General features: G+C 43.3%; 1 protein-coding gene and 1 long non-coding RNA gene across 2 annotated transcripts in view; both read right to left on the bottom strand.

Annotated features, from left to right (window-relative positions):
- Positions 1–17,139, bottom strand: part of LOC134910100 (complement C3-like) — a 465,863-nt gene extending 448,724 nt beyond the window's left edge. Inside the window, exon 1 of the mRNA XM_063917765.1 lies at positions 17,008–17,139. Within this exon, the coding sequence (XP_063773835.1) occupies positions 17,008–17,090 (83 nt within the window). The 5' untranslated portion in view covers positions 17,091–17,139. The remainder of the gene's footprint in view (positions 1–17,007) is intronic.
- Positions 17,140–22,839: 5,700 nt separating this feature from the next.
- LOC134944888 (uncharacterized) lies at positions 22,840–23,461 on the bottom strand. The gene is made up of 3 exons (XR_010181982.1): positions 23,383–23,461; positions 23,182–23,287; positions 22,840–22,999 (listed from the first exon to the last, which is right to left on the bottom strand). It is a non-coding gene; the product is annotated as an uncharacterized LOC134944888 (long non-coding RNA).
- Between the last annotated feature and the right edge of the window lie 2,018 nt (positions 23,462–25,479).

Here is a 25,479-nt window from a genome sequence, read left to right as displayed (position 1 = left end):
AGTCATTACATAATAAATATATATACCTGTCCGGCTGCAGTACTAGTGATATTATATATACATATATATTGATTTCATCTCATTATCATCCAGTCTATATTAGCAGCAGACACAGTACGGTAGTCCACGGCTGTAGCTACCTCTGTGTCGGCACTCGGCAGTCCATCCATAAGTATACTAGTATCCATCCATCTCCATTGTTTACCTGAGGTGCCTTTTAGTTGTGCCTATTAAAATATGGAGAACAAAAATGCTGAGGTTCCAAAATTAGGGAAAGATCAAGATCCACTTCCACCTCGTGCTGAAGCTGCTGCCACTAGTCATGGCCGAGACGATGAAATGCCAGCAACGTCGTCTGCCAAGGCCGATGCCCAATGTCATAGTACAGAGCATGTAAAATCCAAAACACCAAATATCAGTAAAAAAAGGACTCCAAAACCTAAAATAAAATTGTCGGAGGAGAAGCGTAAACTTGCCAATATGCCATTTACCACACGGAGTGGCAAGGAACGGCTGAGGCCCTGGCCTATGTTCATGGCTAGTGGTTCAGCGTCACATGAGGATGGAAGCACTCAGCCTCTCGCTAGAAAAATGAAAAGACTCAAGCTGGCAAAAGCACCGCAAAGAACTGTGCGTTCTTCGAAATCCCAAATCCACAAGGAGAGTCCAATTGTGTCGGTTGCGATGCCTGACCTTCCCAACACTGGACGTGAAGAGCATGCGCCTTCCACCATTTGCACGCCCCCTGCAAGTGCTGGAAGGAGCACCCGCAGTCCAGTTCCTGATAGTCAGATTGAAGATGTCAGTGTTGAAGTACACCAGGATGAGGAGGATATGGGTGTTGCTGGCGCTGGGGAGGAAATTGACCAGGAGGATTCTGATGGTGAGGTGGTTTGTTTAAGTCAGGCACCCGGGGAGACACCTGTTGTCCGTGGGAGGAATAAGGCCGTTGACATGCCTGGTGAAAATACCAAAAAAATCAGCTCTTCGGTGTGGAAGTATTTCACCAGAAATGCGGACAACATTTGTCAAGCCGTGTGTTGCCTTTGTCAAGCTGTAATAAGTAGGGGTAAGGACGTTAACCACCTCGGAACATCCTCCCTTATACGTCACCTGCAGCGCATTCATAATAAGTCAGTGACAAGTTCAAAAACTTTGGGCGACAGCGGAAGCAGTCCACTGACCAGTAAATCCCTTCCTCTTGTAACCAAGCTCACGCAAACCACCCCACCAACTCCCTCAGTGTCAATTTCCTCCTTCCCCAGGAATGCCAATAGTCCTGCAGGCCATGTCACTGGCAATTCTGACGAGTCCTCTCCTGCCTGGGATTCCTCCGATGCATCCTTGAGTGTAATGCCTACTGCTGCTGGCGCTGCTGTTGTTGCTGCTGGGAGTCGATCGTCATCCCAGAGGGGAAGTCGTAAGCCCACTTGTACTACTTCCAGTAAGCAATTGACTGTCCAACAGTCCTTTGCGAGGAAGATGAAATATCACAGCAGTCATCCTGCTGCAAAGCGGATAACTGAGGCCTTGACAACTATGTTGGTGTTAGACGTGCGTCCGGTATCCGCCGTTAGTTCACAGGGAACTAGACAATTTATTGAGGCAGTGTGCCCCCGTTACCAAATACCATCTAGGTTCCACTTCTCTAGGCAGGCGATACCGAGAATGTACACGGACGTCAGAAAAAGACTCACCAGTGTCCTAAAAAATGCAGTTGTACCCAATGTCCACTTAACCACGGACATGTGGACAAGTGGAGCAGGGCAGGGTCAGGACAATATGACTGTGACAGCCCACTGGGTAGATGTATGGACTCCCGCCGCAAAAACAGCAGCGGCGGCACCAGTAGCAGCATCTCGCAAACGCCAACTCTTTCCTAGGCAGGCTACGCTTTGTATCACCGCTTTCCAGAATACGCACACAGCTGAAAACCTCTTACGGCAACTGAGGAAGATCATCGCGGAATGGCTTACCCCAATTGGACTCTCCTGTGGATTTGTGGCATCGGACAACGCCAGCAATATTGTGTGTGCATTAAATATGGGCAAATTCCAGCACGTCCCATGTTTTGCACATACCTTGAATTTGGTGGTGCAGAATTTTTTAAAAAACGACAGGGGTGTGCAAGAGATGCTGTCGGTGGCCAGAAGAATTGCGGGACACTTTCGGCGTACAGGCACCACGTACAGAAGACTGGAGCACCACCAAAAACAACTGAACCTGCCCTGCCATCATCTGAAGCAAGAAGTGGTAACGAGGTGGAATTCAACTCCCTATATGCTTCAGAGGTTGGAGGAGCAGCAAAAGGCCATTCAAGCCTATACAATTCAGCACGATATAGGAGGTGGAATGCACCTGTCTCAAGCGCAGTGGAGAATGATTTCAACATTGTGCAAGGTTCTGATGCCCTTTGAACTTGCCACACGTGAAGTCAGTTCAGACACTGCCAGCCTGAGTCAGGTCATTCCCCTCATCAGGCTTTTGCAGAAGAAGCTGGAGACATTGAAGGAGGAGCTAACACAGAGCGATTCCGCTAGGCATGTGGGACTTGTGGATGGAGCCCTTAATTCGCTTAACAAGGATTCACGGGTGGTCAATCTGTTGAAATCAGAGCACTACATTTTGGCCACCATGCTCGATCCTAGATTTAAAGCCTACCTTGGATCTCTCTTTCCGGCAGACACAAGTCTGCTGGGGTTCAAAGACCTGCTGGTGAGAAAATTGTCAAGTCAAGCGGAACGCGACCTGTCAACATCTCCTCCTTCACATTCTCCCGCAACTGGGGGTGCGAGGAAAAGGCTCAGAATTCCGAGCCCACCCGCTGGCGGTGATGCAGGGCAGTCTGGAGCGACTGCTGATGCTGACATCTGGTCCGGACTGAAGGACCTGACAACGATTACGGACATGTCGTCTACTGTCACTGCATATGATTCTCTCACCATTGAAAGAATGGTGGAGGATTATATGAGTGACCGCATCCAAGTAGGCACGTCAGACAGTCCGTACTTATACTGGCAGGAAAAAGAGGCAATTTGGAGGCCCTTGCACAAACTGGCTTTATTCTACCTAAGTTGCCCTCCCACAAGTGTGTACTCCGAAAGAGTGTTTAGTGCCGCCGCTCACCTTGTCAGCAGTCGGCGTACGAGGTTACATCCAGAAAATGTGGAGAAGATGATGTTCATTAAAATGAATTATAATCAATTCCTCCGTGGAGACATTGACCAGCAGCAATTGCCTCCACAAAGTACACAGGGAGCTGAGATGGTGGATTCCAGTGGGGACGAATTGATAATCTGTGAGGAGGGGGATGTACACGGTGATATATCGGAGGATGATGATGAGGTGGACATCTTGCCTCTGTAGAGCCAGTTTGTGCAAGGAGAGATTAATTGCTTCTTTTTAGGTGGGGGTCCAAACCAACCCGTCATTTCAGTCACAGTCGTGTGGCAGACCCTGTCACTGAAATGATGGGTTGGTTAAAGTGTGCATGTCCTGTTTATACAACATAAGGGTGGGTGGGAGGGCCCAAGGACAATTCCATCTTGCACCTCTTTTTTCTTTCATTTTTATTTGCGTCATGTGCTGTTTGGGGAGTGTTTTTTGGAAGGGCCATCCTGCGTGACACTGCAGTGCCACTCCTAGATGGGCCCGGTGTTTGTGTCGGCCACTAGGGTCGCTTATCTTACTCACACAGCTACCTCACTGCGCCTCTTTTTTTCTTTGCGTCATGTGCTGTTTGGGGAGGGTTTTTTGGAAGGGACATCCTGCGTGACACTGCAGTGCCACTCCTAGATGGGCCAGGTGTTTGTGTCGGCCACTAGGGTCGCTTATCTTACTCACACAGCTACCTCATTGCGCCTCTTTTTTTCTTTGCGTCATGTGCTGTTTGGGGAGGGTTTTTTGGAAGGGACATCCTGCGTGACACTGCAGTGCCACTCCTAGATGGACCCGGTGTTTGTGTCGGCCACTAGGGTCGCTTATCTTACTCACACAGCTACCTCATTGCGCCTCTTTTTTTCTTTGCATCATGTGCTGTTTGGGGAGGGTTTTTTGGAAAGGACATCCTGCGTGACACTGCAGTGCCACTCCTAGATGGGCCCGGTGTTTGTGTCGGCCACTAGGGTCGCTTATCTTACTCACACAGCTACCTCATTGCGCCTCTTTTTTTCTTTGCGTCATGTGCTGTTTGGGGAGGGTTTTTTGGAAGGGACATCCTGCGTGACACTGCAGTGCCACTCCTAGATGGGCCAGGTGTTTGTGTCGGCCACTAGGGTCGCTTAGCTTAGTCATCCAGCAACCTCGGTGCAAATTTTAGGACTAAAAATAATATTGTGAGGTGTGAGGTATTCAGAATAGACTGAAAATGAGTGGAAATTATGGTTTTTGAGGTTAATAATACTTTGGGATCAAAATGACCCCCAAATTCTATGATTTAAGCTGTTTTTTAGTGTTTTTTGAAAAAAACACCCGAATCCAAAACACACCCGAATCCGACAAAAAAAATTCGGTGAGGTTTTGCCAAAACGCGGTCGAACCCAAAACACGGCCGCGGAACCGAACCCAAAACCAAAACACAAAACCCGAAAAATTTCAAGTGCACATCTCTAATTTATTCTTCAATACTAATCCATTAGTGATACATCCAACAACTGTGGCCCGACAGCTGTTTCAACGCATACAGGTTTTCTTCACGGGCTCCTGAAGAAAACCTGTATGCATTGAAACAGCTGTCGGGCCACAGTTGTTGGATGTATCACTAATGGATTTGTATTGAAGAATAAATCCGCTTCTACTTTCAACTGATTCGTGAGTGCTGGTTTTTGCATTTTTTTCTCTATGGAAAAGTGATTGATATTATTTATATATATATATATATATATATATAGCTATCTATCTATCTATATATCTATCTATATATATATATATATATATATATATATATATATATACACACACACACACACATACACTGCTCAAAAAAATAAAGGGAACACTAAAATTACACATTGTAGATCTGAATGAATGAAATATTCTTATTAAATACTTTGTTCTTTACATAGTTGAATGTGCTGACAACAAAATCACACAAAAATTATCAATGGAAATCAAATTCATTAACCCATGGAGGTCTGGATTTGGAGTCACACTCAAAATTAAAGTGGAAAAACACACTTCAAGCTGATCCAGCTTTGATGTAATGTCCTTAAAACAAGTCAAAATGAGGCTCAGTAGTGTGTGTGGCCTCCACGTGCCTGTATGACCTCCCTACAACTCCTGGGCATGCTCCTGATGAGGTGGCGGATGGTCTCCTGAGGGATCTCCTCCCAGACCTGGACTAAAGCATCCGCCAACTCCTGGACAGTCTGTGGTGCAACATGGCGTTGGTGGATGGAGCGAGACATGATGTCCCAGATGTTCTCAATTGGATTCAGGTCTGGGGAACGGGCGGGCCAGTCCATAGCATCAATACCTTCGTCTTGCAGGAACTGCTGACACACTCCAGCCACATTGCATTAGGAGGAACCCAGGGCCGACCGCACCAGCATATGGTCTCACAAGGGGTCTGAGGATCTCATCTCGGTACCTAATGGCAGTCAGGCTACCTCTGGCGAGCACATGGAGGGCTGTGCGGCCCCCCAAAGAAATGCCACCCTACACCATTACTGATCCACTGCCAAACCGGTCATGCTGGAGGATGTTGCAGGCAGCAGAACGTTCTCCTTGGCGTCTCCAGACTCTGTCACGTCTGTCACATGTGCTCAGTGAGAACCTGCTTTCATCTGTGAAGAGCACAGGGTGCCAGTGGCGAATTTGCCAATCTTGGTGTTCTCTGGCAAATGCCAAACGTCCTGCACGGTGTTGGGCTGTAAGCACAACCCCCACCTGTGGACGTCGGGCCCTCATACCACCCTCATGGAGTCTGTTTCTGATCGTTTAAATAGACACATGCACATTTGTGGCTTGCTGGAGGTCATTTTGCAGGGCTCTGGCAGTGCTCCTCCTGTTCCTCCTTGCACAAAGGTGGAGGTAGCGGTCCTGCTGCTGGGTTGTTGCCTTCCTATGGCCTCGTCCACATCTCCTGATGTACTGGCCTGTCTCCTGGTAGCGCCTCCATGCCCTGGACACTACGCTGACAGACACAGCAAACCTTCTTGCCACAACTCGCATTGATGTGCCATCCTGGATGAGCTGCACTACCTGAGCCACTTGTGTGGGTTGTAGACTCCGTCTCATGCTACTACTAGAGTGAAAGCACCGCCAGCTTTCAAAAGTGACCAAAACATCAGCCAGAAAGCATAGGAGCTGAGAAGTGGTCTGTGGTCACCACCTGCAGGACAACTCCTTTATTGGGGGTGTCTTGCTAATTGCCTATAATTTCCACCTATTGTCTATTCCATTTGCACAACAGCATGTGAAATTGATTGTCAATCAGTGTTGCTTCCTAAGTGGACAGTTTGATTTCACAGAAGTGTGATTGACTTGGAGTTACATTGTGTTGTTTAAGTGTTCCCTTTATTTTTTTGAGCAGTGTGTGTACATATATATATATATATATATATATATATACATACATACATACATACATACATACATACATACATACATACACAAACACATTTATAGACCACTGCAAGAACTTGGATTTGGATACAAATCCTTTTTATACCACATTCATGCACCTACAGATATGTCCTGCTATACACGTTGCTGCGTACCGCATAGCGGGCGCCATGCAACTCGCGCCAGCTCTTTGCGCTATAACTCCCGTTATAAGATGCGTTGTAAATGTGACTTCACGTTATAATTGTAACATGCATTCTACTTTCTGTCCACCAGATGTCGTTTTTCCTAAACTCTATGGCGAATGCCTCAAATAGCCAACGGACCCTACCTGCTGATTGGCTGACGGGTTCGAATCCTAGCGGGACCAGAATTATTTATTTTTTTGGGAAAAGTCAGAAAAAAAATGCGTGGGGTCCCCCCTTCAAAGCATAACCAGCCTCGGGCTCTTCGAGCCGGTCCTGGTTCTAAGAATCCGGGGAAAAAACGGACAGGGGATCCCCCATATTTTTAAAACCAGCACCAGGCTCTGCGCCTGGTGCTGGTGCAAAAAATACGGGGGACAAAAAGAGTAGGGGTCCCCCGTATTTTTTACACCAGCATCGGGCTCCACTAGCTGGACAGATAATGCCACAGCCGGGGGTCATTTTTATACAGTGCCCTGCGGCCGTGGCATTAAATATCCAACTAGACACCCCTGGCCGGGGTACCCTGGGGGAGTGGGGACCCCTTCAATCAAGGGCCCCCCCCCAGCCACCCAAGGGCCAGGGGTGAAGCCCGAGGCTGTCCCCCCCATCCAAGGGCTGCGGATGGGAGGCTGATAGCCTTGAGAAAAATGACAGAATATTGTTTTTTCCAGTAGTACTACAAGTCCCAGCAAGCCTCCCCTGCAAGCTGGTACTTGGAGAACCACAAGTACCAGCATGCGGGAGAAAAACGGGCCCGCTGGTACCTGTAGTTCTACTGGAAAAAAAATATCCAAATAAAAACAGGAGACACACACCGTGACAGTAAAACTTTATTTCACACATGTCGACACACACACATACATACTTACCTATGTTGACCCGCCGACTGGCACGTCTCGTCTCCGACGATCCGGGGTACCTGTGAAAAAAATTAGGCTCACCTGATCCAGGGTCCGGGAGATAATCCACGTACTTGGCAAAAAAAAAAAACGACAAACCCGTGCCAGCGGACTGAAAGGGGTCCCATGTTGACACATGGGACCCCTTTCTCCGAATGCCAGGACCCCACGTGACTCCTGTCACTGAGGCCCCTTCAGCCAATCAGGAAGCGCTACTTCGTGGCGCTCACCTGATTGGCTGTCTCGCGTCTGAGGTCAGACAGCGCATCGCAAAGCCTCTCCATTACTTTCAATGGTGGGAACTTTCCGGGCAGCGGTGAGGTCACCCGCGGTCAGCGGCTGACCGCGGGTAACCCCACCGCTGACCGGAAAGTTCCCACCATTGAAACTAATGGAGGGAGTTGTGCGATGCGCTTCTGTCACTTCAGAGGCGCATACAGCCAATCAGCAGAGTGCAAGGACGTTGCGCTCGCTGATTGGCTGAAGAGACACTTCTGTGACAGCAGTCATGGGGGTGTCTTTGCATTCGAGGAAAGGGGTCCCATGTGTAAACATGGGACCCCTTTCAGTCCGCTGGCACGGGTAATTGCGTTTTTTTTTTACAAGTCCGTGGATTATACTCTGGACCCTGGATCAGGTGAGTATAATTTTATTCACAGGTACCCCGGATTCTACAGTGACGAGGGAGACGTGGCAGTCGGCGGGTCAACATAGGTAAGCTGGACATAGGGTAACATAGGTAAGCATACATAGATAAGATAAGATAAGATAACACAGGTAAGCGGGACATAAGGGGCACTCCTGGGGACATAAAGGGCACTACTACTGGGGGCATTTCTTTTATGGGCTCTACTGTACATAAGGGGCACTAACAGTACAGTGGCCATAGCATAAGGGGCAATACTACTGTGGGCATTGTATAAGGGGCGGTACTGCTGTGGGCATTATGTGTATTAGGGGTGCTACTGCTGTGGGCTTTGTGTATGAGGGGCACTAATGTGTGTCATAACATGAATAAGGGACACCCCTACAGTACAGTATGTAGGTGGAGCCCCCTTTTACACAGTATGGCAGGCGGAGCCCCCTTTTAGACATTACGGCAGGTGGAGTCCCCTTTTAGATATTACAGCAGGCAGAGCTCCCCCTTTTAGATATTATGGCAGCATTTGAAGTGACATATGATAATTTATAATATAAGGGAGCCGTGAACTTAGGCACACGATATACAGTATGCAAGAGAATATGCTGTATATCCTTTTTGCATTTGATACCCCTCATGCTGGCAACATTTATTTTAATGCAGGTGTAATAAGCCATGCACACCATCCAGGCTGCCACAACACCTGCTGCCAACTCTGATCCTGGGGTGACAGGGGCAGCCCAGCAGCAGTGATAAACTGCTGCAGCTGCTCCTCTCAGTTTATGCTCCACTGCCGCCCGCTGCCCTGATGATCAGTACCACTGCATTGTTACTCGGTAAGTAATGTTTCAGCCATTGCCAATCAGCTCCTAACTGTCATGGTACAGACTGTTTTTGAAAATTGACAGTTACTGTATGAGCTGATATGCTGGTGCAATTTTTCACTCACAGAGAAATGTATCACAAGGAGGGCTTTCTGTTTGCTAAGAAATGTCATTTACAGTATACTATACAGCAGGCTTTTTCAACCAGTGTGCCGTGGCACACTAGTGTGCCGTGACCAGTTGAAAGGTGTGCCGCCGAGCCAGAGCAGTGTCCTGCACCTTCAGAGTGAACTGTTGGCCCGGGCTCTTTTTAGAGGATCAGTCATGCTCCGGCCGTGACCTATGACTTGAAAACGCGGCAGTGTGATATCATAGGTCACTGCTGCCGTGTCTACCACCCAGCCAGCCCACTTGCCTGCTTACACATCTTCCAGTTCCCGCCTGCATACACAGCTTTCCTTGCCAACCCACATCCACACCTGCCCAACCGCCCCCTGCTCAGTATTTGCAGCACTCCACTATGAACGCCCGCAACCGAGGGACAGGGAGGAGGACAGCTGACCGGTAGGGGCTAATATTTGTTATTTTATTTCTCCTGTGGGGAACAATAAGATTTATGTGGGGAGAATAAGGATTTATATGGATTTATGGGGGGAACAATGTGAATAATTAATGTGGGGAGCAATACGATTTATGTGGGGAGAAATGTGATTGATTTATGTGTGAGCAACATGATTTATGTGGGGAGCAACTGTGTAGGCCAATGTATGTGTGGATTTTTCTTTACTGTGAGGGCCAATGTGTGTTTTTTGTTTTTTTTCTGTCGGGAACTGATGGTGTGCCCTGGGAATTTTAAAATATTATTCGGTGTGCCGTGACTAAAAAAAAGGTTGAAAATCACTGCTATAAAGTATTGTATGGCTGTCCCTCCCCCCAGTCAAACACCATTTCTGCAGACACTAGTTAATCCACTTTAATCTGAATACACATTCAATTGCTGCTAATTGAACACTAGTGTCTACAGAAACAGGTTTTGACTGGGGGGCAGGGATAGCCATATTGTGAAGGATATTTCTTAAAGCAACCAAAAAGGTTACTGCATATGGAGTTTGTTCATGAATGCACCACTGCGGATACAGCATACTGTACAGTATGTCATACAGTATCTCACAGTATACTCATTATTAGGCTCACTCAGATACTGTATGTTTCGGAACGCCTGTATTTCTCTAACATCCTAGAGGATGCTGCTGGCAAGTCTCCCTGCTTTGTGGGACTTAAGGGGGGTACTGACGGAGCGATCACTTAGATTTGACTAGATTGCTTAGATTTTACGCATGATCGCTCCGTGTGTACCTCCCACTGCGATAGCGATGAGCAGCTCTGCGCATCGCTATCGCTGGTGCTACATTGGCCTGCATGCTAGATCTCGCTGCCCTGCTTAGCGTGGCTAGCAATTGCGGGGCATCCGCGAAGCCACGCCCCTTTTCATAGGCCCTATCCCCTTTTCGGGAGCACGCGGGTTCGAACACGCATGTGTCCTTCCTTAGAACATAAGAAAGTTGGGAGGTATGAAGTAGGAACCAACTTCTCATTAAGTTCCATGGCTCTGCTTCCGCTGACAGGACACCATTAGCTCCTGAGGGTACTGAACATAGCCCAAGCCTGGCCAGTGCTCACTCCCGCAGCACTGCCGCCACCCCCTAACAGAGCCAGAAGTCAGAAGAGTGGTGAGTATTCATCACTGGAGAGCTTTCATATGCTGACCTGTCATGTCGACCATTTTCATGTGTCAACCATGAGTCCATGTCGACCATGTCACTGTCGACCAATAGTGGTCGACCTAATGACCTAATGACTGTCGACCTTAACATGGTCGCCCATCCAAACAGATTCCTCCAGGCACAATTTCTAAACTGACATCTGGAGGAGGGGCATAGAGGGAGGGGCCAGCCCACACGTTTAAAGTCATTTAGTGCCGATGGCTCCTACAGACCTGTCTATACCCCATGGTACTAAATGGACCCCAGCATCCTCTAGGACATTAGAGAAATGTACATTACTTAAATACAGTAGTAATAATGTGCAGTACTGGACTGTACTTACTCCTCAGGGACAGCCGCAGTAATTCCAGTTTCCTGGGCTCCCTGGTGACCAGATCACTCCACTTCCTCTGGAGTGACCTGAGGCTGCAGGACTGGCCATATTTTGCTCGGATCTCAAGGCGGGCTTTATTGTAAGCCCGCCGCTTCTCCGAGTTCGTAGTAAATGGCCGGTCCCGCCACCTAAGCAGGATCAGAAGCTCCCCTCTAACGTAGCATCTCCCTGCCATTTTGCCTGATGTACAGTAAGACGCCGGATGCAGTCCACAAACCGTGGATTGAATCTGTAGCCCACAATGCGTGCAAACTGAATTTGCTTCCCCACCGCCTGCAATGTGGTATACCCATAACGGATTTTATCCGGTGTCTGTGTACAAAACATAATGGAGCCCAGCGGGAAAGAAAAAACAGACCAAACAAGTGTATTTATTTAAAAAAATATATATAAAAATAAATTCACCAGAAAAAAAAAAAAAATTCCGGTCTCAACAGGATTCGAACACGGGATACACGCATTGCAAGCAGACACTGTAACCATTATGCCACTGCTGACCATGTTATGAGTTGGTACTCCAGGTAAATATATGATGTGTTTTGATGTGGTGTACTATTAACGGATTTTGTCCGGTGTCTGTGTACAAACCATATTTATATTAGAAGGGATTAGGTACTTGGTTTGTCTTTTTTGGAGGCACAAGTATTATTTATATATTTTTAAAAAGATTTTTTTTTTTTTTTTTAAATGGAATGGGAAAAACCCGGAAAAAAATGGCGTGGGGTCCCCCCTCCAAAGCATAACCAGCCTTGGGCTCTTCGAGCCGGTCCTGGTTCTAAAAATCCGGGGGGAAAACGGACAGGGGATCCCCCGTATTTTTAAAACCAGCACCGGGCTCTGCGCCTGGTGCTGGTGCAAAAAATACGGGGGACAAAAATAGTAGGGGTCCCCCGTATTTTTTACACCAGCATCGGGCTCCACTAGCTGGACAGATAATGCCACAGCCGGGGGTCACTTTTATACAGTGCCCTGTGGTCGTGGCATTAAATATCCAACTAGTCACCCCTGGCCGGGGTACCCTGGGGGAGTGGGGACCCCTTCAATCAAGGGGTCCCCCCCAGCCACCCAATGGCCAGGGGTTAAGCCCGAGGCTGTCCCCCCCATCCAAGGGCTGCGGATGGAAGGCTGATAGCCTTGAGAAAAATGACAGAATATTGTTTTTTCCAGTAGTACTACAAGTCCCAGCAAGCCTCCCCCGCAAGCTGGTACTTGGAGAACCACAAGAATCAGCATGCGGGAGAAAAACGGGCCCGCTGGTACCTGTAGTTCTACTGGAAAAAAAATACCTAAATAAAACAGGAGACACACACCGCGACAGTAAAACTTTATTTCACACCTGCCGACACATACATACTTACCTATGTTGACCCGCCGACTGCCACGTCTCCCTAGTCACTGTAGAATCCGGGGTACCTGTGAATAAAATTATACTCACCTGATCCAGGGTCCAGAGTATAATCCACGGACTTGTAAAAACAAACAAACCGCAATTACCCGTGCCAGCGGACTGAAAGGGGTCCCATGTTTACACATGGGACCCCTTTCCTCGAATGCAAAGACACCCCCATGACTGCTGTCACAGAAGTGTCTCTTCAGCCAATCAGCGAGCGCAACGTCCTTGCACTCTGCTGATTGGCTGTATGCGCCTCTGAAGTGACAGAAGCGCATCGCACAACTCCCTCCATTAGTTTCAATGGTGGGAATTTTCCGGTCAGCGGTGGGATTACCCGCGGTCAGCCGCTGACCGCAGGTGACCTCACCGCTGCCCGGAAAGTTCCCACCATTGAAAGTAATGGAGAGGCTTTGCGATGCGCCATCTGACCTCAGACGCGAGACAGCCAATCAGGTAAGCGCCACGAAGTAGCGCTTCCTGATTGGCTGAAGGGACCTCAGTGACAGGAGTCACGTGGGGTCCCGGCATTCGGAGAAAGGGGTCCCATGTGTCAACATGGGACCCCTTTCAGTCCGCTGGCACGGGTTTGTCGTTTTATTTTTTTGCCAAGTACGTGGATTATCTCCCGGACCCTGGATCAGGTGAGCCTAATTTTTTTCACAGGTACCCCGGATCGTCGGAGATGAGACGTGCCGGTCGGCGGGTCAACATAGGTAAGTATGTATGTGTGTCGACATGTGTGAAATAAAGTTTTACTGTCACGGTGTGTGTCTCCTGTTTTTATTTGGATATTTTTTTTCCAGTAGAACTACAGGTACCAGCGGGCCCGTTTTTCTCCCGCATGCTGGTACTTGTGGTTCTCCAAGTACCAGCTTGTGGGGGAGGCTTGCTGGGACTTGTAGTACTACTGGAAAAAACAATATTCTGTCATTTTTCTCAAGGCTATCAGCCTCCCATCCGTAGCCCTTGGATGGGGGGGACAGCCTCGGGCTTCACCCCTGGCCCTTGGGTGGCTGGGGGGGGGGACCCCTTGATTGAAGGGGTCCCCACTCCCCCAGGGTACCCCGGCCAGGGGTGACTAGTTGGATATTTAATGCCACGGCCGCAGGGCACTGTATAAAAGTGACCCCCGGCTGTGGCATTATCTGTCCAGCTAGTGGAGCCCGATGCTGGTGTAAAAAATACGGGGGACCCCTACTCTTTTTGTCCCCCGTATTTTTTGCACCAGCACCAGGCGCAGAGCCCAGTGCTGGTTTTAAAAATACGGGGGATCCCCTGTCCGTTTTTCCCCCGGATTTTTAGAACCAGGACCGGCTCGAAAAGCCCGAGGCTGGTTATGCTTTGGAGGGGGGACCCCACACCATTTTTTTTTCAATAAAAAATGACATTAAATAAATTCACAAAAAAAAATAATTCTAGTCTCAACAGGATTCGAACACGGGATGCACGCATTGCAAGCAGACACAGTAACCATTATGCCACTGCTGACGACGAGATGAGCTGGCTCTCCAGGTAAATATATGATGTGTTCTACTCTTAGTGAACGCGCGGCACCGTGCTTAACATGGAGCATTCGCCACCTAGCGGTGAAAATGTGTAATACATGGCGTGGGACACAACGCACGCCATAACGTTATTACAACTCGCGATTCAGGACCCTAAATAGCGCGCTATGAGCAACGGTGTATGAGGATACATCTGTAACTTGAGAGATCATTGTTAATCAGTTACAAGACCCTTTATTAAATAACACATTTCAATATACTGCCATACCCAGGATTCAAACCTATAACCTGTTGAATTATAATCAAACAGCCTACTTATTGAGCTATTTGATCCTGCATAAAAAATATGAATTCTATATGAAGCTACTGGTACTTTGTAAAAGAAAAAAAAATCAGCTTTGCAATTGAGCGGATATATGTAGTGTGCAGCCACACATCCAATCTCTGCAGCCACACACTACATAGATCTGCTCAGCTGCAATGCTAATCATTTTTTCACAAAGTACAAGGTAAGCTTCAAATAGTAAGAATTCTCTATCTTAAAATTCTCTAGCTCTCTATGTAAGGGCAGATAGCTCAATGAATAGATTATCATACTGCAATGCCACAGACAATGGGTTTGAATCCCGGGTATGTCAGCATCTTGAAATGTAGTAAAGGACAGTGTGACTGAATAACAAAGAAATCTAAAGTTGGGTTCACAAATGTTGTATAGGTATTAGAGTCAGAAGGGGTCAGGGTAGGAGACGGGGCAGTCAGGAGATGCTGGGCTTCAAAAAGAGGGGAAGCTGTAAGTGAAAGCAATTAAAAAAGATAATTGACAAGTGCCGTCAACAGAGCCTAGGGTGTTTTTTCTATATACATGTTTATTAGCGTCATTCTATAGCTACTGTGTAAGGAGTAAGTTTATATGCACACGGTGTATTATAAAATTGCAAATGTACAGTGTGAGCCTGTCTGTCTGCCTAATTAGTACATATAAACCAGCCGGGAACTGATGTTCAGATTATAAACAGTGACCGAGCTACAATTACCTATGGTATGGTAATCCCTGATTACAAAACTGCAAAGTTCCTATTAACATGGCCCTAATTAAAAACTTTATTGATCACACATGACTCAACATTTTAAATTGTTAATGCAAGAGATACACTTAGATCAATTAAAAGACCAATACCTTATTTTTGCTATGTTTATAATTCGCACATAAAAACATACTTCTATACTTCCAATACAAAACACAAATTAATATACACAATTGCAAACAGCACAAATTAATTACGGAGATGTATATATGATGGATGCTATTATAGTGTTAGGAGTATTTTGTTAGTGTGGACAAACCCTAAACTTACCAAGTAACCTTTGTTTTCATATTAACAAATTTCAAATTCAAAATAACAGTAAGGTCTCTCCAGTAATTGCATTACCACATAGCAGACAGTGATAATGTCTCACTCTAGAAAAGGTCCACTGGAACATTAAACAGTATTTACTGGGTCACACTGACCAATGAGAATAATGATATCATATATTTTGCTTGGGAGTTCCCTTTGAACAAAAATATTGACCAAATATGAGCTTGCAATTGACTGCATCAACTTTTTTGCACTAGTAATATTTTCTTTTTCTTCCCCAAAATCTTTTGCACAGGTTGTGGTCCTGAGACCTTGTGTATCGTAGCTTTCCTCTCCGAGCTTCACATTATGAAAATGTACTAATAACATATGTGAGATTCCCCATAATAACCTTTAACAGAACTGTATTAGTATAGCAAACTTCCATGACTGTTACACTGTCCTTTTGAACATAAAAGTGAAACCCACAATAAACTTTTCAAATGAAATCACTTTGATCAATGCAGAGAAAATTTGCCAATGAAATCAAATGTATTATTGGCTGCTATGCTTTAGTTCAAAGTTTCAATTTGTTACTAAATTACCATCTACAGAAACATTACCTATTTCAAGAACATATGAGCCTTTTTCGACAGGAGAGAATTAATGCACACAACAATCTCAGAACTGTTGTTCAGTTGGGGGACATGTTCATCAAAGATTATAATGCGTCACATCAGAATTATTTTTTAGCCTTAAACATTGCACATAAGCCTAATGTGCCACTGCTCATGTGTTATACAGTTATATAAGGATGAGCAGCTCTTATACTGTATGTAAAAACAGGGCAGAGACCTAAGGATGTGAAATGGAGCACAATACTTTCCAGGGGCGTAGCCAGAAATTTGTGGGCCCCATAGCAACATTTTGAAGGAGCCACTGTCCCAATGCTTTTAGACACCTCTCTGCAGCAGTTATTGTTATACCCCATAGTGCCTTAGTTCATTTTCTAAACCATAGTAGTGCCTTAGTTAATGTTATACCAAGTAAAAGTGCCCTAGTTTATTTTATGAACCATACTAGTGCCCTAGGTCACATTGTACACATTATGCAACACATTACCACTAATTCACATTATGACATACAGTGTTCCCAGTTCATATTATGCCACATTACAGTGCCCCCAGTACATATTATGCCACATTATACTGCCTCCACTTCATATTGTGCCACATTACAGTGCACAAGTTCACATTATATAACATTATAATCCCCTCCAGTTCATTTTATACCACATTACAATGAGCAGTTCCAGGAACATACCTAGATATATTGTAGGCCCTGAGGCAAAAGATTGTAAGGGCCCCTATGTACCACCCAAATGTTGCAAAATGTATAAAATGCATGTAACTATAGTAGGCAAGGTGGGCCCCTCTCAGCTCTGGGCCCCATAGCAGCTGCACTGCCTGCACCTTTGGTAGCTACACCCTTGATACTTACAACTGGACACCTGAAGACAGTTGAACCCATGTTTGAGTCCACAGCAGAACATATAAGATGGAGAGTTGCAAATATTGATTCATTACGCCAAAGAGGATCTTGCAGAACTACCTTTGTGCTATACTGTAGATGTATTCTTTTATATCCTCTGTCATAGAATGCACAAAGCCAAAAAAAAACAGCAAAAGTAAAGATGATTTGTTTGTCCAGTTGCCTCATACTTTCATTTGGTTTTGGAAACCATGTGATTTCTTCTCAGAAGCATAACCTTTAACCAAGGTCTGCGTACAAATAAGCCCATTGTTAAGGTCAGGACAGTTTATGTCTGAAATATATAGGCCCAGATTTATCAAGCCTTAGAGAGTGATAATTTGCACTGTGATAAAGTACCAACCAATCAGATTCTAGTTTTTAAAACACAAGGATTGTTATTTATGCAGCGCTCTGACTTGTTTCTATGTGAATTATAGTTACATAGTCAGTGAGGTTGAAAAGAGGCAAAATGCCCATCGGGTTCAACCTGTATTCTGCGTTAATCTGTTCATATTATACTGTGCATGCCAAAGTAATGATTTAGTACCGATTTACAGCAATGATTCCAACCACTCCCAGAATATTAATGTCAATATGCTAAATGCTAAAGCCCTTGATATGTTTTCCTGTTAGAAATTTGTCCAAACCGTTTTTGAATGCAATTACAGAGTCTACCATTACTACCTTCTCCAGCAGTTAGTTCCAAATCTTTATTCCCCTTACGGAGAAGAACCCTTTCCTACGTTTTGTACGGAATTTTCTCTCTTCTAGCCTCAGTGAGTGCCCACGCGTCTTATACAGAGTTCTTTTAATAAACAAATCCGCTGCTAACTACTTGTAATGACCCTTTACATATTTGAAGATATTAATAATGTCTCCTCTTAGTCTCCTCTTTTCTAGTGAATACATGTTTCATTTAGTAAGCCTCTCCCCATATTCCAGTGTCTCTAACCCTTTAATCAATTTAGTAGCTCGTCTTTGAACTCTTTCTAGTTCCCCGATATCCTTTTTGTAATATGGAGCCCAGAACTGAACGCAATATTCCAGGTGTGGGCGTACCAATGATTTGTACAACGGCAGAATTACATCCTCATCCCTTGTCTCAATGCCCCGTTTAATGCACACAAGCAATTTACTTGCCTTCTTTGCTGCAGTTTGGCATTGTGTACTGTTACTAAGCCTATGATCTATGAGCACCCCCAAATCTTTTTCCACCATAGTTACCCCTAGATTTTCTCCATCTAGAGTGCAGGATGCAAGTGTGTTTTTTGTCCCAAAATGCATAACTTTGCATTTTGCTATGTTGAACCTCATTTTCCATTTAGATGCCCAGAATTACAGTTTAACTAAGTCATTCTGTAGAGACTCCACATCGGTTTCTGAGTTAATTACCTTACACAATTATGTTACGGTGAGTGATGTATAAATTAATACAGCATGGGTACGTGCATGGCAAGGCTTATTTAGGTGTAATATATGTGACAATTGAACAGTGACTACCCTTATGAACTTGAATTGGATAAAAAAAATTGTTTGGTTGATGATCATACCATATAACTCTATGGGGAGTAATTCAGACCTGATCGTAGATGTGCGGAAAAACGAACACCTACAATCAAATTCTTAAACATATAGACATACGAGGGAACGTCCAGCACAGGGCAAGTCCGCCCAGCATGCCGACCCAGGCCCCCTCCCCAGACATGTGAAAGCATTGCGCAGCGACGATGCTTTTGCATGTTTAGAGTAGTCCTCTGTCTACGCAGCTTAGCTGCAAAGGCAGGCGGCTACCCGCAATGTTTCTGGTCACAGTGGCTGCGTGTGATGTCATGCAGCCGCCGTGGTCTGCGCCGCAAAAAGTCTGAACACCCCTGCTTTGTTCGGACCGTGCCCCCTCCAACGCTGAGTTGATGCTCCCTTAAAGCCGCCGCCCTATCCCGCCTCTCCCTGTCAATCAGGCAGAGGCGATCGCACAAGTGAGATGCCGTCGCATCTCACTGTGTGCGCACACTCAGGCCGGCTGCTACGCGTGCGCACACTTCACCGGGCTTCAGCCTGTAAGCGCTGCCACAACAGTGTCCAGGTCTGAATTAGGCCCTATGTCTTTGTGTTATTTTGACTGTTCGATTGTCACATATATTGCACCTAAATAAACCTTGTCACGCGCATACTCATTCCGTATTAATTTATGGATCACTGACCGTAACTTAATTAACATAGAAACAAGTCTAAGTGCTGCATATCTAACCATCCTTGTACTCAACCCAGTGAGTTTTCTTCTCTAGGGGAAGACAATAAAGTCTAGAGGGCAGTGCACAGGTAATCAACAAAATTATCAGTATAATTATAGAAGAACCAACCAGTGAGAGAAATCAATTGGCCTTTCTTTTGTGAAAAAGCCAAAAATTATGTTGGGTTGGAGGTGCGCCACTAAGCTGGAGTTGCAGTATATATTTCTAGAGTAATTAGTGTGGACCACTAGTGGGTACTACACTAAAAAAGGAGCTTAGTGTGTGGCGCACTCTTTTGAAATGATTATTAGTTAGTAAAATCTAACTTTTATTTCGACATTTAAAATAAATCTCTATATCCAGGCGTGTGGGTATATTTAACAGCCTGAGAGTGAAACCTTTGTAAAGTCATTGCCCCAAATTCAAAATATTTGGATAATGGTTGATTTACCAGTATAGTGGGGGCAATTATATGTTGTCAAGCTAAGTGATATGTTATTGAGAATTTATTGTGCTGTAATGGCTATCCATATCGCCCATTAGCAAGACTTAATTAGTCTCAAGTCTCAGACGTGAGTCTGACATTGACTGCTCTTTAAAAAGAATAAATAGCTGTTTGCATAGAGAAGCTTTCTGTGCTCAAAGGTTACAATAGTTGATACCAATCACAGAGGTAAGTTTCATAATTACCTCAAAGAGAACCCCTGTGTAGATCTCCCAGTTTACTCCTCATCCTTGTGGATTCATACCAGGGTAGTATAAATATGAATTGTAACATGTGTACACTCCGTCTGCCAGTCTATTGTCCAGACTGCAGTGGTCATACATATGTAATTTGATAAATTATTTTGTATCCATAACGGTGAGATACAATTGTGGCAAAAAGGAGCAATTTATGCAAGAGAGTAGATAATAGATACACTGTCTCAAAACTTTCGTAGAGAGTACTGTTGATCATATACAGGGACACTATAAAAAAATTGTAAATAGTATAGGTAAGTAGTCCCTGTTCTCTCAAAGAGAAAGCATGGACAGGTCTGCGGGGTATGCATCCAACTGATCACTACAAGCATTCAATGATTCTTTCCATAGTAATACAATTTCAGATTTACATGGGAAGATATGCGTCACAATCAGAGAGTACATACTTCAGTAGTGATCATATCAAATGGTTAGAATGAATGGATAAAAAAGACCTCATCCCAACGGGCGCACATAATAGAAAACCTGCGCAGGAAGGTATAGTGGCACTTTAATATATAGATGCCAATAATTTGATTGGATCAATTCTGTAACACAAATGCTTAAGCTGTCTCTAGTATTGAGACTGTTCCAATATGCAGATGCCAATAATTTGATCTCTATTTTGATTGGATCAATTCTGTAACACAAATTCTTTAAGCTGTCTCTAATATGGAGACTGTTCCATGGTTAATGCCCAATTCTGTGACACAAATCCTTAAACTGTCTCTAGTTTTGAGACTGTTCCATGGTTAATACCGAACACACCGGAGTTCTTTTAAGACACATAACCTGTCAAATATACCTTTATCTGTTTGCTACAGAAAAACTTGGTAATTTTTCACAGATTAATATAATATGTAGTGGTACTTAGTGTCAATTATAACAGCTGTTGAAATGTGCTGATATTATCAAATCATGTGAAAGGATTTCTTAACTATTTCCAGATATAATAGCTGAGAGATAAAGAGTCCCAGGTGTATAGTGACGGTTTCCCTTTCTACTGTTGTCCCATGTGCCGAGGTTAATACCTAGGCAGTGAATGGAGACAATGAGAGCGGGGAAAGGCCATCCACCTGGAGACAGAAAGGACAGAGCAGTGCGAGCCGCTTTTGCTGTCCACGCTCTACATCCCCCCTCCCCTGTTGTGAGAACACATTGCAGGGGGGCCTGTAGATGTCTAGCCGTGGATGAGAGGGCGGCTCTGAGTACCTGGTAGGTTCTGTATCTGTCGTGTCACTAAGCAGGGTCAGATCTCCGTCAATTAGCGGGTAGCCGCTCGCAGGAGCCAGACGCCGGGTCGGGTATAATTCCCGCACTCCGTAAGCTCTACACGCCAAGGCCCCGCTGGTAATCAATTTGCTGGAAACTGCTGCGGGAGCTGGACGCCGGGTCGGGTGTGATTCCCACACCTCCGTGTGATCTACACGTCCACGTCCCGCTAGTGATGATGACGTACGTTTCACAGGTAGCTTGGTCACATCAGTGACGCTATGGGGAGGCGGGCAGTATTTGAAGCAAACACTGTGCACTAATTAATTGAATAATTAACCTTGGATTGAGAGATGATCATCATTTGATCATCACGTAGAGTCATAGAGCAATATTGTTGTTATTATTTATAAACATTGTCACACCACGATTGCCTTAGAACTTGATATATAATCCAAATCACCACATAATAAGATATAATATATAAAAATAATCGAGGCCCTCCATACACATATAATTAAACATGGCTATAAAATGGAATTAGGGTAATTATAGGGTAATTACTTAATCATCTCACATGGCTGACTCATGGTTACCTTTAATTAGTGAATAAAATCACATAATTGCATGTCTTATATAGAACATGTGTCGCTGTCATGAAAACCCCTTCTCCCTACATGATTTAAACAGCGGCAATATCCCTGTTAGTGCGAAAATAATAAATATGATTTGGAAAGAGGGTTTGTGTCCTGATATTAAAATATACAGTGATACTGATGAGAAATATACTAATTTGAAAAAAAAGGGGTTGACCTTACATATGTTTAAAAGAGGGATGGCATGAGTCTCGCATATGTGGGTCTTTATCTATATGCCCTACTGATGTGTTTGGCATAATAACACATGAGGATATTAAAAAATTATAATAAAATACATAATAGTCCTAATATGTGCTCTAGTGTCTTATTATGCTACATATTCGTATAATTGTTCTGTTAATATGAAAACAGAGAATCATTTAACAATGGGAAAATAAAATGGTAGTGAGATGATATGTGGGAAACATAAATTAAAATAGTATTGTGATAAAAAAATAGAACCAGGTAGGCCTAGAGTGATATAGGATTTTCTATAGTGTATCATAATTAGTCTGTGATAATTAAATTAATATTATAGTAGCAATAATAACATAACATATATCTAAGAAAATTACAAAAGTGTTAAGCAGTGTATAATATATTGTGATGTTAGAAAAATAAAAAATAAAAACGAGTTTATTATATATATATATATATATATATATATATATGACAAGAATTACTCTCCCACTGCGCTATTTCAAATAAAACACTAAAATTAATTAATTATATGACTGCCTGTATCCTCTAAGTTCCCTGTTAGGAGGAACTAAATGTGTGAAAATATGAAACGAAATAGAGGAGATGGCGCCAAGGGAGTTATATCAACGCCCTACCTAAAAACGGACCCTTACAGTACTCTCCAGATAAATTGCGTCAGATAACAAATACTAACATAAAAATTTATTAAAACAATATATAAACCCGACACAAATGTTCATAAGTATACAGAGTTGATACATTTACATTTGTCGCACAATTTGAACAATCAGTTTGTAGTGATGAGGAAAAAGCGTAGATATATCATTACGATTTCCTCCTTCTCCTTATTGTAGATTCGGAGGTAACATCAGATAATAGATAGATAAATAACCCAACGCGTTTCATCTTGTTCCAAGACTTCATCAGGGGTAAAATCTACAGTTGTAGAATAATAAGTCAAAACAAATACATAGCAATAAGCATCTTACACTCACATATAACATGACATATTGGTATCAAAAGAACATGACATAGCAACATGAGGAGGAAAACAGAATAAATAACATGAAGAAAGAGGAAAAAAGAGAACCAAAAAGCACAGGTTGTGAAAAACATACCTCTTCATTTCAGAACATATTGTCAGCACATAAAAGGTCATTCAAAGATGTATGAACAACGTTTCAATATTTCAATGGGACTTGATTGATACAGCGAGGACCATACCTAATTAAAAAACGTTTAATAACATTTATTAATTAAAGGACACTTTTTGTTCATTTAGGCAGAGATTGGGATTAATCCAATGGAACGGCACATACCTCATATATCATCAGCTTGAGTCTGACATTCAGATATTCGAATATGGGGAAGATGCATATGTGTATAGAATCTAACTGGTTCACAAGCATAAGGAACCTAATAAATTGATTAATTGGGTATTAATTATAAGAACACCTATGAGTTCATAAATAGATCCCTATCTTATTTTGACACCCATAATTATAAAAATTCTGGTATCATTAATGTCTGATCACTAATGAACAGATCTCATGACTAACCCGTATGGTTTCTATATATGATACAGAACAAAGCCACAGAATTGGCTATAACAAACACCAATGTTACCACTATACAACGATCCTCTACTAAATGATCTGATTATAACCAGCCATTTATTCATGGCTGCTGTACAATGACTCTACATCAAGGCCTACTAAGATGTAATTGTCTTCCAGTTTGACATCATGTAATTTTGCAATAACGTCTCCTGTATCACATGTGTAGGAGGGCAGGGCAGTCACATGTTTGCGCAGATGAGTGTCTATGAAAATACTGGCCTTCTCTGACACAGCCCCTATTCCAGATACTATTGGTCTGCTTGGGGGGTTACTCAGATTTTTGTGCACTTTGGGCAGGAGATCGAAGGTAGGAGTCTTAGGGTGATCCACCCGCAAAAAGTTGGATACAATGACACCTAAAGGCCTAAATGAAAACATCAATTATGGGGCCTTTCTTCCCACGTAATTAAGGTCTAGATATCACTACTATCTCCTCCCAGAAGATTTCTCCTTAAGGTTTCCCCTTATTTCTTCTCTCACTCCACTCTCCCTTTTATATGGGAGGTATATTGAGAGAATAGTATCTATGCTTATATTATTACCATAGTTTCCTCTACTTATAGGTATAATCAATAATCCACATAGAACGTCATACTATGCATCTTACCTTCCATACCACTCTCATCCTATAAAACATACTATACATGTCTAAGGATCACTATATCATCCAGTCACGTTGCCAAGCATGTATCACTCGCATGTCCAACTCACCATTTTTGGATAACATAGCCTAGAATTACTATTGCCCTTCTTTTTTTGTCTTCACCTTATTTAGTTTAGTTATTGAACACTGCAATATATACTACTTCAAACCATCACAATCCCACCTATTACAAGTATTCTTTACATTATATATCTTATACATTTCTAGGTTTTTTTATGTCAATTATGAACATAACACAATTGTTTTATATATATATATATATATATATATATAAAATAAACTCGTTTTTATTTTTTATTTTTCTAACATCACAATATATTATACATTGCTTAACACTTCTGTAATTTTCTTAGATATACGTTTTGTTATTATTGCTACTATAATATTAATTTCATTATCACAGACTAATTATGATACACTATAGAAAATCCTATATCACTCTAGGCCTACCTGTTTCTATTTTTTTTATCACAATACTATTTTAATTTATGTTTCCCACATATCATCTCACTACCATTTTATTTTCCCATTGTTAAATGATTCTCTGTTTTCATATTAACAGAACAATTATACGAATATGTAGCATAATAAGACACTAGAGCACATATTAGGACTATTATGTATTTTATTATAATTTTTTAATATCCTCATGTGTTATTATGCCAAACACATCAGTAGGGCATATAGGTAAAGACCCACATATGCGAGACTCATGCCATCCCTCTTTTAAACATATGTAAGGTCCAACCCCTTTTTTTTTTCAAATTAGTATATTTCTCATCACTATCACTGTATATTTTAATAACAGGTCACAAACCCTCTTTCCAAATCATATTTATTATTTTCGCACTAACAGGGATATTACCGCTGTTTAAATCATGTAGGGAGAAGGGGTTTTCATGACAGCGACACATGTTCTATATAAGACAAGCAATTATGTGATTTTATTCACTAATTAAAGGTAACCATGAGTCAGCCATGTGAGATGATTAAGTAATTACCCTATAATTACCCTAATTCCATTTTTTAGCCATGTTTAATTATATGTGTATGGAGGGCCTCGATTATTTTTATATATTATATCTTATTATGTGGTGATTTGGATTATATATCAAGTTCTAAGGCAATCGTGG

The sequence above is a fragment of the Pseudophryne corroboree genome, chromosome 1 (assembly GCF_028390025.1).
Source record: "Pseudophryne corroboree isolate aPseCor3 chromosome 1, aPseCor3.hap2, whole genome shotgun sequence".
Lineage (NCBI taxonomy): Eukaryota > Metazoa > Chordata > Amphibia > Anura > Myobatrachidae > Pseudophryne > Pseudophryne corroboree.
The sequence above is the reverse complement of the archived record's forward strand: the minus strand, read 5'-3'. Positions and strand labels throughout refer to the sequence as shown.